The 12,998-nt window shown below is 35.3% G+C and overlaps 1 protein-coding gene across 5 annotated transcripts in view; it reads left to right on the top strand.

Moving 5' to 3' along the window:
• DPP10 (dipeptidyl peptidase like 10) overlaps positions 1-10,405 on the top strand; it is a 1,329,914-nt gene extending 1,319,509 nt beyond the window's left edge. For all 5 annotated transcript variants that reach the window (XM_067025881.1, XM_059052403.2, XM_067025884.1 and 2 more), the window contains 5 exons: positions 3,623-3,722; positions 3,971-4,029; positions 4,143-4,215; positions 8,023-8,096; positions 9,567-10,405. In XM_067025881.1, the coding sequence (XP_066881982.1) occupies positions 3,623-3,722; positions 3,971-4,029; positions 4,143-4,215; positions 8,023-8,096; positions 9,567-9,701 (441 nt within the window). In that variant the 3' untranslated portion in view covers positions 9,702-10,405. The remainder of the gene's footprint in view (positions 1-3,622; positions 3,723-3,970; positions 4,030-4,142; positions 4,216-8,022; positions 8,097-9,566) is intronic.
• The last annotated feature ends 2,593 nt before the right edge of the window (positions 10,406-12,998 follow it).

The raw sequence follows: 12,998 nt of genomic DNA, 5'->3' as shown, positions 1-12,998 counted from the left end.
ATACAGTTATTCTCAGGATAGTAATATTTCGCTAGTCTCTCAAGGTAGTTAAGTTATGTAAATAACAGAATTTTTATCAGTTGAAAGATTGTTTGGTTGTTGTGGGATTAGAACCAGAAAAGTTATCAACTAAGTTACATTTTTCACTATGAGAATACTGTTGCCCCTTGGGAGATATTTGAAACCTCTTGGCTACAACACCATGGTCTCAATCTCCATGACAGAGAACTAGAAATGATATGCTGGAAAGGCTCCTTGTAGGGACAGAATTTTCAAAGTCTCTCTACAGTTTTGCTCTATAATAGCTATTTATTTACTTGCTTTGCATGACTTATCTCACACCTTCATACTTCTGAAGGGGAGCAGAACATGCCATCCCAGAATATGCCTCTTTGGCATAAGGATTATTTTGAGCTGATTATTTTAAGAAACAGCATGAACAGGAGACACAGCATAAATGGGAGAAGCTTTAAAAACAGAGTAGAAGTAACCCTTTTTCAAGGGACATTTACATTTGTAAAGAAAACCTCTATTTGTGTCTCCCTCTCTTAACCAGGAAGGGAAGAATGACTCTAAATCATAAGAAACTTTTATCACTGGAGAAGGCACTGACTTAAATCTACATAACAAACCTTACCCTTGTTTACAGTTCTTTTCCTGGTAACTTCCCATAACTGACTTTCCCCCAACATCTTTCTTCTGTTTTTAGTTGAAGATGGTATTTAAGGTGGTGACTTTGGCCACCTAGGGAGTTACTTAGTTTCCCTGCTAATCTCCATGTATAGGTGAGGTGTACACGTAAACAAACTATTTGTTTTTCTCTTGTTAATCTGTCTTTTATTGGAAGACATCTCAGCCAAGAACTCAGAAAGATAAAAGGAAATTATTTTTCCTCCCTTCCACTTCTTTCTTTAGATATGTTAAGACATTTAAGCCTATTACTATTTTTTGTATTAATTTTGCTGACTTCAGGCTATTTTTGTCCCTCTCAAAGAAACTAAGCAAAGGTGCTCTGTGGGGGCTTACTTCTATAAGGGATAATTTTATTTCTCTCAGTTTCTAATTGTTGCAGAAGCTTTGCATAAATGTCTGGGTACTAGCTAAATATTGTACAAAATTGACATATATAGGGGAGGAAAAATAATTTCCCTCTACCCTTCTGAGTTCTTGGCTGAGATTCTTTTATAATAAGAGACAGATTAACAAGAGAAAAATGAACAGAAGTTTGTTGACATGTACACCTTATGTATACATGGGAGATACTATGGGGAAAATGAGTAACTCTGTGAGGTGGCTTAGAAATCAGGCTTAAATACCATCTTAATAGTGATGCTGAATACTTGGTCTCTGTGCACCTGAGCTGAATCCAATCTCAGAGACAGAGTTTTGGGTGAAGTAGAAAAGAATATCTTCATTGCTTTGTCAGACAAAGGGGGATGCAGCAGACCATTGCCCCTGTGGGGGCACTCAAAACTGTGTGTCTCAACCGGGAAGGATTTCATGAGGAGTTGTTTGTTTGTTTTTTGTTTTTTTTGCGGTACGCGGGCCTCTCACTGTTGTGGCCTCTCCCGTTGCGGAGCACAGGCTCAGTGGCCATGGCTCAGGTCCCAGCCGCTCCGCGGCATGTGGGATCTTCCCGGACCGGGGCACGAACCCGTGTCCCCTGCATCGGCAGGCAGACTCTCAAACATTGCGCCACCAGGGAAGCCCTCATGAGGAGTTTTATAGCAATGGTTCAGGGCAGGGTTGCTGATAAGGATTAGAGTGTGTGCAGGGGCTGCATTCTTTTAATCTGGTCTCAGGTGGTCTGTTGAGTTTCTGTGGTTACTTTAATCTGGCCTTAGGTGGTCTTTTGAAGAGCTTCTCTGGTTCCTTTAACCTGGAATGAAGAATGCTTACATCTTCCATTTGTTGGGGATTTTAGTACTGTAAAGAGCTCAAAGATATTGTTATGTATATTCCTCGAGGTGGAATCAGGACCCTGCCCCAAGGGTGCACTATTGTTTCTTGCTTGCTCCTCCCTTGTCTCTGCACCCCCTCCCTTCCCTGATTAGCAACTGTTCAAATCTGCCCTTTGGGACTCAGGGAAGTTCATAGAGGCTGGAGTCTGTTTCCCACAAACAAGAAACGGGGAGCAGAAAAGCTTCTGTGCCCAGGAGCCCCACAGAGTTCTGCACACTTTCAACAGGGAAAGGGAAGAGGGGATATAGGCATTTTAAGAGAGAGTAAATTATTGTTAGGAAAGACAAATGGGGCTTTAGAAGAATAGATGGGAGGTATAGTTTGTGATATAGTCTCTCTGGCTGTGGTGTCAACTTCTAGTCTCCTTTCCTGTGGCAAGAGGCAATCTTCCCTGGCTGAAGAAACTTCCAGGGAGGGGGTCTAGAACAATTGATTTCTTTTTGGAGGATCTGCCTTTAGGAAGATAAGGGGAGTTCAGAGAAAGCTTCTCTCTGCATTTGCTGTTTTTTCCAGTGCCTATATCTCAAAATAATCAATATGCCAAGTGGCATATTTTGGAGTGGTGTATTCTGCTACCCTTCACATATGTTCTGTCAGCCACTTCAGTAATGTCTGATTTCATTTTGGACTTTCTAATACCAATTTTTAAACGATGCTCCAAATAAGCATAAATGAAATTCTTTACTACTCATCTCAACAGGTTCCTATAGCACTGGACCACACTAGAATCATCTGGAAATCTTTCAAAAGTAGAGCCAATTGCATCAGAATTTCTGTGCTAAGGCCTGGGCATTAATATATTTTTAATACCTACCAGTATATACTCCATCATCTGGCAAAATGAAAAACAATGCCAAGAACATAGCAAGAATTAACGTCTAAAATGAACAGACAACTCAGTAGGTCATTCCCTTAGCCTAGCATTACTGTAGTTATTAAAATCTCTTTTGGAAATTTTCTAGTCAGATCATGATCTACAAAAGAAAACTGGACACCTTGATTTATTTTTTTAAGAAGTTATAATTAAGTTTGTTCAAAAGCATTTCAAAAGGATATTTAAAAATTAAATTTAAAAATAATCCAACTCATCTAACTAGCAGAAGTATTTATCTTATACCATTTCTTTCAAGTTTTTAGTGGTGTGGAATTGAAAGAATCTATACTTGTGAAGATATAGTTTAAATATTTAATTCCTCTTTCTTAATTCTTAATAATCATTATTATTAAATGTTTTATTAAATGAATATACTGTTTTATTAAATATATAGTCCTAAAATGATATGATTTAATCAGTTCTAATTTCAAACTGTTTGGAGCTACTCCCAGATATCAAATCAAAGAGCCAATATTTGACACTTGATATATATAATTAATTTTATATTTTACCTAAAGTTATTAAAATAGCTTATTATATAAAAATGTAAATAACTCTTTTTCAAAATTTTCATCTGTACATAGTGATGTTAGTATATTCTTTGCTCCAGTCTGGGACATTATGAGACATTCTGATACGTATATTACCAAACAGTGACCAAAAGCTAAAAAAAATCTCTAGGAATATATATATATATATATATATATATATATATATATATATATATATATGTATATATATATGTATATATATATATATATGAAAACTTTTTTTTGTCTTTGTCAGGGGTATGGTGGCTATATTGCATCAATGATATTAAAATCAGATGAAAACCTTTTTAAATGTGGATCAGTGATTGCACCCATTATAGACTTGAAGTTATATGGTGAGTACTTCCTACAGACTGACCTAATATAATATATTGATTCGTAGACTAGAAAGTCCCCATGTAGAGAAGCTCATTTGAGTTCATTTATCGTGTTATCAGAGATGTTTTCAGGTCTATATCGCCTCTCTGATTCAATCAATTTTAGTGGAGCATGACAATTAAATGTGAAATGTAGAAACTAAATGAAATATGCTAGTCAAATGATTTTTAGTTTACCCTCAAATTTCTGTTTTCTTGGGTCACAGCCTCAGCTTTCTCTGAAAGATATCTTGGTATGCCATCTAAAGAAGAAAGCACATACCAGGTAACTAATTTAAAACCAATAAGAAAGAAGAGTATTTTTGTTCTAAAAACCCAGTCAAAATGCAAATATAGGTAAATCTTTATATACAGATTTTTGTGTTTTTGTTTTCATAGGCTTCCAGTGTGCTACATAATATTCATGGCTTAAAAGAAGAAAATATATTAATAATTCATGGGACTGCTGACAGTAAGTATTATACTTGCTGCTACTGATTGATGTGATCTAACCTTGAACAAAGGGGTACATCCAAGGACTTGCTTACAGGAGGCCCTGTAACCCTTCTGGGGAGGAGAGCAGAGGAGACGGGCACAAAGAATCTGACACCTAGTAGGACGTGGGAAGAAGGACATCAGGCCTAAGAGGACAGGAGGCAATGAACCTCAGTGGCTGCACTGCCCAGTCAAACTCTCTGAGATGATGGAAATGTCATCTCTGTGCTGTTGAACACAGCAGCCACTGGCCACATGTGGCTCTCAAGCACTTGACATGTTTACTATGACTGAGGAACTGAATTTTAAACTTTTATTTAATTGTAATTAATTTCAATGTAAATAACCACATGTGGTTAGTCACTACTAGGACAGTGTTATTCAGCATACCTCAAATGGAAACTAACCTGGAAAAGAGCAGCATAGCAAATGGGTGCCGGCACTGAGATGATATTCTGATGAGGTTTACCACTTGAAACAAAAACCAAAAAAGCACTTTCATATCACCTCTCATTTTTTATTATTTTAAACATTGGAGGTGAATGTGATTGATAATACTAGTAATAAATAATATTTTATATTCACATGAAGTGTTTGGTACTCAAAGAATTTTTTTTTATTATTTTATGTGAAATCTTACAACAGAGGGCTGAGTATTTATAGCCCCACTCACAGATGAGAAAAATCAATTTCAAGGAGGAAACTGATTTATCCCAGGCTACCTGGCAAGTGAGCAAAGAGAAGCAAAGCCTTGAAGCAATATTTCCTAAATCTTAAACTTGTTTTTGTCAGTCCACTCTTCCCTGCCTCAGTATTTTTATCTCATTTTACATAGAATACCACTAAAAAGGCCTTATATCAAAGATAATACCAGCTATCACTCAAACTTAACTTTGAGGCATGTCAGGTCACAGTTAAATTATAGCTTAGATCAATATTGATATATACCATATATATATATATATATATACACATATATATATATATATATATATATATATACACACACACATACATATAGTATATATTTGAATAAATAGGTAGATGAGGGAGAAGAGGCAAATCTCCCTTAGGTAGATTTCCAAACCACTTATGTAGGTGCCCCAACTCAAGGAGGCAAAGCTTAATTCTCCTCTCTTCCCCCTTCACAGTGTGTTGCACTTAGTGATTTGCTTCAAAAGAGTACAGTATGGAATGGGGGGGAAAGGATAACTTTCATGGCAGAGAAACCTGACAAACTTCACCTCAGCCAGGTGATCAAGGTCAGCATTAACAGTGACAAGTCATGTAGATAGTATGTAACCTTGATGTGGCTTCATGAGAACGGCGTTCTATCTCTGTATGGTCTTGTCGCAAATACGCGTAACCCAGACAAACCCAAATGAGGAATGTCTTACCAAATTCCTGACCAGTACTCTTCAGAACTGCCAAAGTCATCAAAAGCAAAGAAAGTTTGAGAAATCATCATAGACCAGAAGGGGTTAAGGAAACACTACGTCTAAATGTTTCTAAATGTACCATAATAATGTAAGATGTTAACAGTAGGGAAAACTGGGTAAGGGATATACGGGAACTCTCTGTACTATATTTGCAACTTTTCTGAAAATCTAAAACTATTATAAATTTTTTTTAAAAGACTTAGATGATACCATACCTGTTGTAGATGAAACACGATGTAAGAGAACATAAACATCTTGAAGGACATTAGAATTTTGTTAGAAGTTATTAAGAACTTACATATACATTGTTAGTAATAACAAATAGTGATTATTAAGTAATGACTGTATGTTAGGAAATGTGCTAAAAGCTTTTAATATCATAGTATCTGTTTTTCACAAAAATACTGTGCAGTAGGTATTACTTCTCTTGTTATTTGACAAATTGGGAAAATAAATATTATGGAATTTATATAACTTGCCGAAAATCACACAGCTATTGATTCGCTAGAAAGGTGATTTGAAATAGGCATTGAGGCTCTTATTCACTTGGCTCTAAAGCTTCAATTATGGGAATAAATTATTATTCAAGGTTAAATTATTTTACATCTAGCCATCACACTGTAAGATATTAACGTTATTTCGTTGTTTCTGTTAATATGTTGTAATTATTAAAGTAAATTATGTTGTTCCCTGACTCATCCAGTCATGGGCCTGGGACTTCACCTACCTGATAAAATTTAAGCAGACCTTCAGCACTAGTCACTTCAAAGAAAATACACCTGTGTGTTTGCACACACACACAAATGTACTCACACACACCATACACACAAATATATTCACATATACCACACACATATTCCACATGGGACTGGTAGATTATAGGTACTCAGTCAATAATACTATAATACCACCATTATTATTATCTTCCAAAATTATCTGCAAATCAGATAACTCAACCAATTAGACTTTTAATGCCCCCATTTAGTTTTAGGAAGGGGACAAATGGCAAATGTCAACAGGCTTTGCACTAGAAACTAAACAGAAAAAAATAATAATAACTGGAAAATCGATTTATGCATTTACCTTTTCAGCTGTATCCATGCAGCTGAATGATGGAGTCCTTTTCAATTTGTTTTCTGCAATAAACAAATGAGGTACATAAAGGATCATTTTATCTCAGTCATTACCCTATTTATTAACATTTCTAGCAGCTTACATTTACAGAGCAATTTGCACAGTTATTTAGAAATGGCATGGTAATTTTCCCATTAAGTACAATAAGAGAATGTTAGAAAAGATTATAGGTAGACTTTTAAAAGATATAAATGATGATGTGGAGTCTTTTATTGTCTGCTCTGTAGCAGGATTAATCAGTACCATAGCATTTGAACAATGAAGGAGCTTAAATTATTGATAAGGCTGCCCTAGTTTTACAAAGACAGACAAAAAATGTGAGCTTAAAAGTTATCGACAGAAATTTGAAGATACACAGTATAGGAATGTCTTGCCAAGGCAGCATATGAGCTAAGTGCTACACACGAAAAATTTTAAGTGATTTGTCCAAGTCTTCATAGCTAGTTAGGCACAATGCTGCTACCCACACCCAGGCTGCTGCGCTGCTTATTTCAGAGTTTTGGAGCTGAGGTTCAGGGAGAAGGAAGCTAGAAGGAAAGAGGAGAAACCAGTATGGTGCACATTAAACATTTAGCCCTTGAGTAATGATATGTGTATGCTATTTTCTCAACGTGAGGTATTCTTTTCTAACTTAGTATAAGGCAGAATGCCAGTGTCTGAGAGTGGCCCTAGTAATCCTCAGAAAGGAATAGAAGGCTGGTTTGCTATTACTATCCAGACAGGCATTCACTGTGTTAAAATTGTTATAATGGTATAAGATACGTGAATAATTACAAATAATAAATGATATGCAATAAAATAAATCTAGTCACCATTCTGTAAAGTAGAGGCTTAGTAGTGACTGCTGTTTTAATTTATTTTTTTATAATGTGAAGCTCAAAGTTTTATTACCATTGTATCTACTGGCTTTCCAGGTAAAGCTAGGTATCAGTCTTTTAAATGTGCAGTGGATGTAAAGTAAAAATCCATAAATGGATTTTCCAGTTATTATTTTTTTTTCTGTTTAGTTTCTAGTGCAAAGCCTGTTGACATTTGCCATTTGTCCCCTTCCTAAAACTAAACGGGAGCATTAAAAGTCTAATTGGTTGAGTTATCCGATTTGCTGATAATTTTGGAAGATAAATAAGTAATCTCTTTGAAAAAATGATATAAAAATGTTCTGATCCTGAAAAATGTATTTCCTTCAAGTATCGTAATTTAATTTCTTGCAGCAAAAGTTCATTTCCAGCATTCAGCAGAATTAATCAAACACCTAATAAAAGCTGGAGTGAATTATACAATGCAGGTAAGCTACTTTTTCAGAAAAATATATTTTTCTACCTTGGTTTTTGGTTGTAAGATACAGAACGCAGCTTCTATATTACTCCATCTCCCACCCCTTCATTTTTACTGTTTTTTTCAGCTACCAAATTGTGTTCTTATTTCCTAATTACAATGAGAATGTGGATCACCTTATGTTTTATATGTGAATTGCATAAACTTTCAAAAATGCTTTTTTCTTCTCTGACTTTTATTCATATCACTGATAATGAATTATTTTAAAATAATAATTTTTATTTTCCTTCTAGTTCCTTTGTCTTTTTGTCCCTTTCCATCACTCATCATAAAAAGTGGGGGAAAATAGTTTTGAGTAAATAACATGAGAAAAAAAGGAGAGGGCAAAACATCCTTACGTCATTTACATCTCTGCATTCAACCATATTTAGTAAATATTTATCAAGGATTTACTTTACAGGGGTCTCTATGCTAAATGGGTCAACAGGACATAACTTTACACATCAAGGAACTTTCAGTCTGAAGGAGGAGTCATGGAAGGGAAAAAAATTGTTTTAATTCCTCAGCATTTGGAAGAACTAAAAGTTGTTCATTATACTTAAAACACAGGAACCAGGGTTAGAATGATGAAAAATGAAGATGTAGAGATAAATAGGTCATGGCACTGACAGTGTAAAGGATTGTGAGGCTTTACTCAGAGGGAAATGAGGCACCATCTAAAAACTTTACACTCAGGAATTGACATGACAGTATTTTCATTTATATTTTAGAAAACTCACTAACATCGTTTATATTGGAAGGACATTGTCAAAGTAAAAATTGCATTGCGCAAGATTAAACAGACAAGGAAAACTTTATCCAAGTCTACTGCAATAGGGGAGAAAGATTAAACTCAACTTTGTTAAAACAAGGGGCTGGAGCCCCAATGGAGGGACTCATTGCCTTCTGTGTTTGGTAACCAGCCTTAAGAAACATTTCTTTTATCTTTATGACAGGAAGTAGTTTTACAACTTGGAGGTTGGGAGATAGGGGTGCTGTCTCTCTTTCAATGTTTACATTTCAAAGAGATGGTTTCCAAGTCCTTGAGAAAGAAATTTCCTGGGTTGTAAAACTGGCAAGGGTCTGAAAGAAGATTTACATACATTTCAAAGGGGCAGAGAAAGAACTTACAAAACTACCTAAAATTTAGTTAAGATGATGTCAATGCCACCTTGTTCAACATGAACATAGAAAGCTCTAACTTTTTGGCCAAAAAATCCTAATATTAATGTATAAAATTGTATTTTGTCTCAAATGTTGATTTTGATATGATTATAATAAAAAAGGAAAGTTTAGCACGAACAGCTCAGAGTTGAATTACGTGAGGTTTTGGTCAGATATAATTTTCCCAATTTCCGTTGCCATGGGGCTAAAGCAGTGAGTTCTGAGGAAGAAGACTTGCTTTGATAACTTTAAATGTCCTTTCCCTTCAATGTCTTAGGTCTACCCAGATGAAGGCCATGACGTGTCTGAGAAGAGCAAATATCATCTCTACAGCACAATCCTCAGATTCTTCAGTGATTGTTTAAAGGAAGAAATACCCATATTACCACAGGAACCAGAAGAAGACGAATAAAGGACCCTATTTATATAGAACTGAAGGGGATATTGAGGCTTAATGAAACCTAACCAAGAGACTGTAATATTGTAGATGCTCCAGAATTTCAAGGGCAGCTTAAGGAGATGACACTGGAACAGCACACTCAGAGACAATGAACTAGAATTTGAATACAGAAGTCCATGTCTACTGTGTTACCAAGGGTGCAGAACCTGTTTCTTTGTGTAAGAAAGGTCAAAGCGTTGGTTTCCTGGGAGAAATTAGTTTTGCATTAAAGTAGGAGTAGTGCATGTTTTCTTCTGTTATACCCCTATTGGTTCTGTAATTAGTTGCTCTCATTTTAATTTCAATGGCCACCGTCATCTTTGCATATAATGCACAACTTATCAGTACTACAGTCCCTGATCTTTGATGTCTGAGCTGCAATCTAACACTTTACTGTACCTTTAAAATAAGTGCAATTCCTTCATTGTCTATTATTACGCTTAAGATTCAGTTAATAAAAACCAGAGTATTTTATGTAATTTCTGTTTATAAAAAGACATTTTAAAATGGGTCACAGGTCATGTAGAAATATGGGTTTCAGCACCTTCCAAAGTTCAACCAGTTATCAGTAGATAAGATATCTTTATATCAACACATGAGGTATGTCTAACAATATGTATACACACGTGTGCATATGAAGTCAATAAATCTATCTTTACATGTATTCATGCTACAAAGGGTAAACTTTCGATGAATTAGAAGAAATGCTCTTTTACAGTCTGTAATGGATGCTTTGTTTAATGAGCCAAATATGATGAAACTTTTTTTTCCAATTCAAATTCTAGCTATTGTTTTCCTATAAATGTTTGGGTTGTGTTTGGTATTGTTTTTAGTGGTTAATAGTTTTCTAGTTGCAATTTAATTTTTTGAATATGATGCCTTGTCACATGTAAATTAGGTACTTAAATATTAAATTATAGTTTCTGATAAAGAAATTTTGTTAACACTGCAATGCCACTGAGTGCTATTTTGCTCTTTTGGTGGAGAAAGCTTTTTTAAAACACTGAGTCCTTTTACTTCTCTCAATGAAGAATCCTCATTTTCATGGTAAAAGCAAAGAGCTGGATTATTTCATTTGCTAGTTCCTATTTAGTATTCTGTGCCTGTCCAATTCATCTGTTACTATTTAATTTAAATCCTTCTGATGAGATTTAGAAATGAAATACTTTTTATTCATTGGCCCAAAAGTTCACGAACAGCAGTGTTTACTATTTAAGGCACAAAATGCCTTAATTTCTGTGCTGTGTTGACTTGCAGTAGTGAGTAACTGAGAGTGTAAAATAAACTTGACTGTATAAAGTCAATTTAGGTCACGAGAATATTAACTTTGGTAACTAAAGTCAAAGAGTATCTTCTCACTTCACTTGCGGTATCTTCCAGAGGAGATGTCCAAAAGTCAAGCTCAGAAGTTCAGTTAAAGCTAGGCAGTGGACTGTGTTTTTGTGGTTTTAAAAATTCCTTAGGACAGGCTGGATTATCATGACATCGGAACACCAGGAGGAAACTTTAAAATGTCATGGAATTGCTCAGTACCCCTCTTGTTTTGTGAAAGCATCAACCCCCAAATCAGGGTTTTTAGAAACACATAAATCGTTTTTTGGGTATTCTGCTTTTTTTCCAGATTCTATGGAATTGCATCTTCAATGCTCTGTTGGATTCAATTCAAAATGGGAAAAGCTCTTTTCTGAAAGACCCATTTCAAGTCTTTTTCAAGAATAGTAAACATGTTTTTTTAAAAAAATAAGTGTCATGTTTAAAAGGGAAGTTTTGCCTATTTTATTAAGATGGAAATTTCTTTTTAGGCTGAAGTCCAATTGAAGCTTTTTAATCAATATTTTAAATTTCAAAAACTAGAGTTTTTTATGATGCAGATAATTATTATGTTGACTGAAAGATGTGGTTTTATTGATTGTCTATATGAGTAACATTTAAAAAGTATTTACCTTTTACTGTTCATCATTTCTCTTGTTTTATTATTATTATCAATGTTTATTTTTCAATTAATACAGCTTCTAACGTGAAAGACATTTGTCTGGAACCCACTTTCACATTTAAGGCTAAATTGATATTAAATGAAAACTACTGATTAGTAGGAAGGTGGAAAATTTTTATCTCTGTGATTATCTGAGTTTTAATAATTGGGCTATTTTGGATAAGGGGGTTGCTCACCAAAACACACAGACACCAGTTATTAAAGGAATCATGTAGCTGGATTTTGTCCTTAATACATTTGCCTTTGGTCATAACCTCACAATTTCATATGTGTTTATACATTCTAAGAGTTTCCTAGAACTTTGCAAGTGTTATTTCCAGGAGGAAGCTTTCCAAGTGTTATTTCCCCCTTAAAGTTAAAAAAAAAAAGACACAAGATAAACTAAAAATTCCATAATAAAAAAAGGTAAGCAGTATTAAATCATCCACAGAGATAACCACATAATATTTTGAAACTATTTTAAAAGGGGAAAGCAGTTTTTCACTTTAATTGCCTCCACTGAGGTCTCTAAGTCAACACTTGGGACTAAGGAGACTGTGTAATGTTTGAGTTTCCTGACAGAACTTAGGGCAGAGGACTCACTTCAAAACATGAATCTCAGCTTACCTGGAAAATGTGTCCTTTTTGATTGGATATTTAGCATAGAGATCACCATTGAGGGTCTTGTAGATACCAGTTGCAGACCTACTAGAACAAGGTGAGAAACTTTGGTCTTTACTATAAAGAGAATTACTTAAGCCATTGTCCTCAAAGGGTGTGCTTTGAAACAGAGGTACCTGGGACTGAATTACTTCCAAATCTCAAGGGTCACTGAGGACACATGGCTGCTATAAAGAATCATGTGTGAAATACCATTTGTGTTCTTCCTCACATGGTTTGATCACCTACACATCCTACAGCAACCAGCATTGCGTAAATAAACTGTGACACCTCAGCTGGGCTCTCTCTCACTTTCTCTTCTGGGAATTCTCTGCTGCTAATGTTGTCTCTCTACTAGAACCAACAGTCTCACCACTTATGTACTGCAGACCTATATGACAATGTTAATGCCCCATTGAAACCCAATTAATGGAAAACAGGAGCAAGTGACTGTATGTTCCCCTTTTTCTCCCCTCAGACATTCTATTATACGTGGTTCTTGGAAGGCCCCATGAAACTCAGCTGTCACATCTGCGTATCCTTCTGTGTGCCTCTATCACGTTTCAGGCTTCTCAGTCCTGTTTCCTAGAATCACTTCCCAAAATAAGTTACCCGTGCACCAACTGTCATCTCAGGTT

This window comes from Kogia breviceps, chromosome 2, assembly GCF_026419965.1.
Source record: "Kogia breviceps isolate mKogBre1 chromosome 2, mKogBre1 haplotype 1, whole genome shotgun sequence".
Lineage (NCBI taxonomy): Eukaryota > Metazoa > Chordata > Mammalia > Artiodactyla > Physeteridae > Kogia > Kogia breviceps.
Note: the sequence above shows the minus strand (reverse complement) of the source record. Positions and strands in the feature narration are given on the sequence as shown.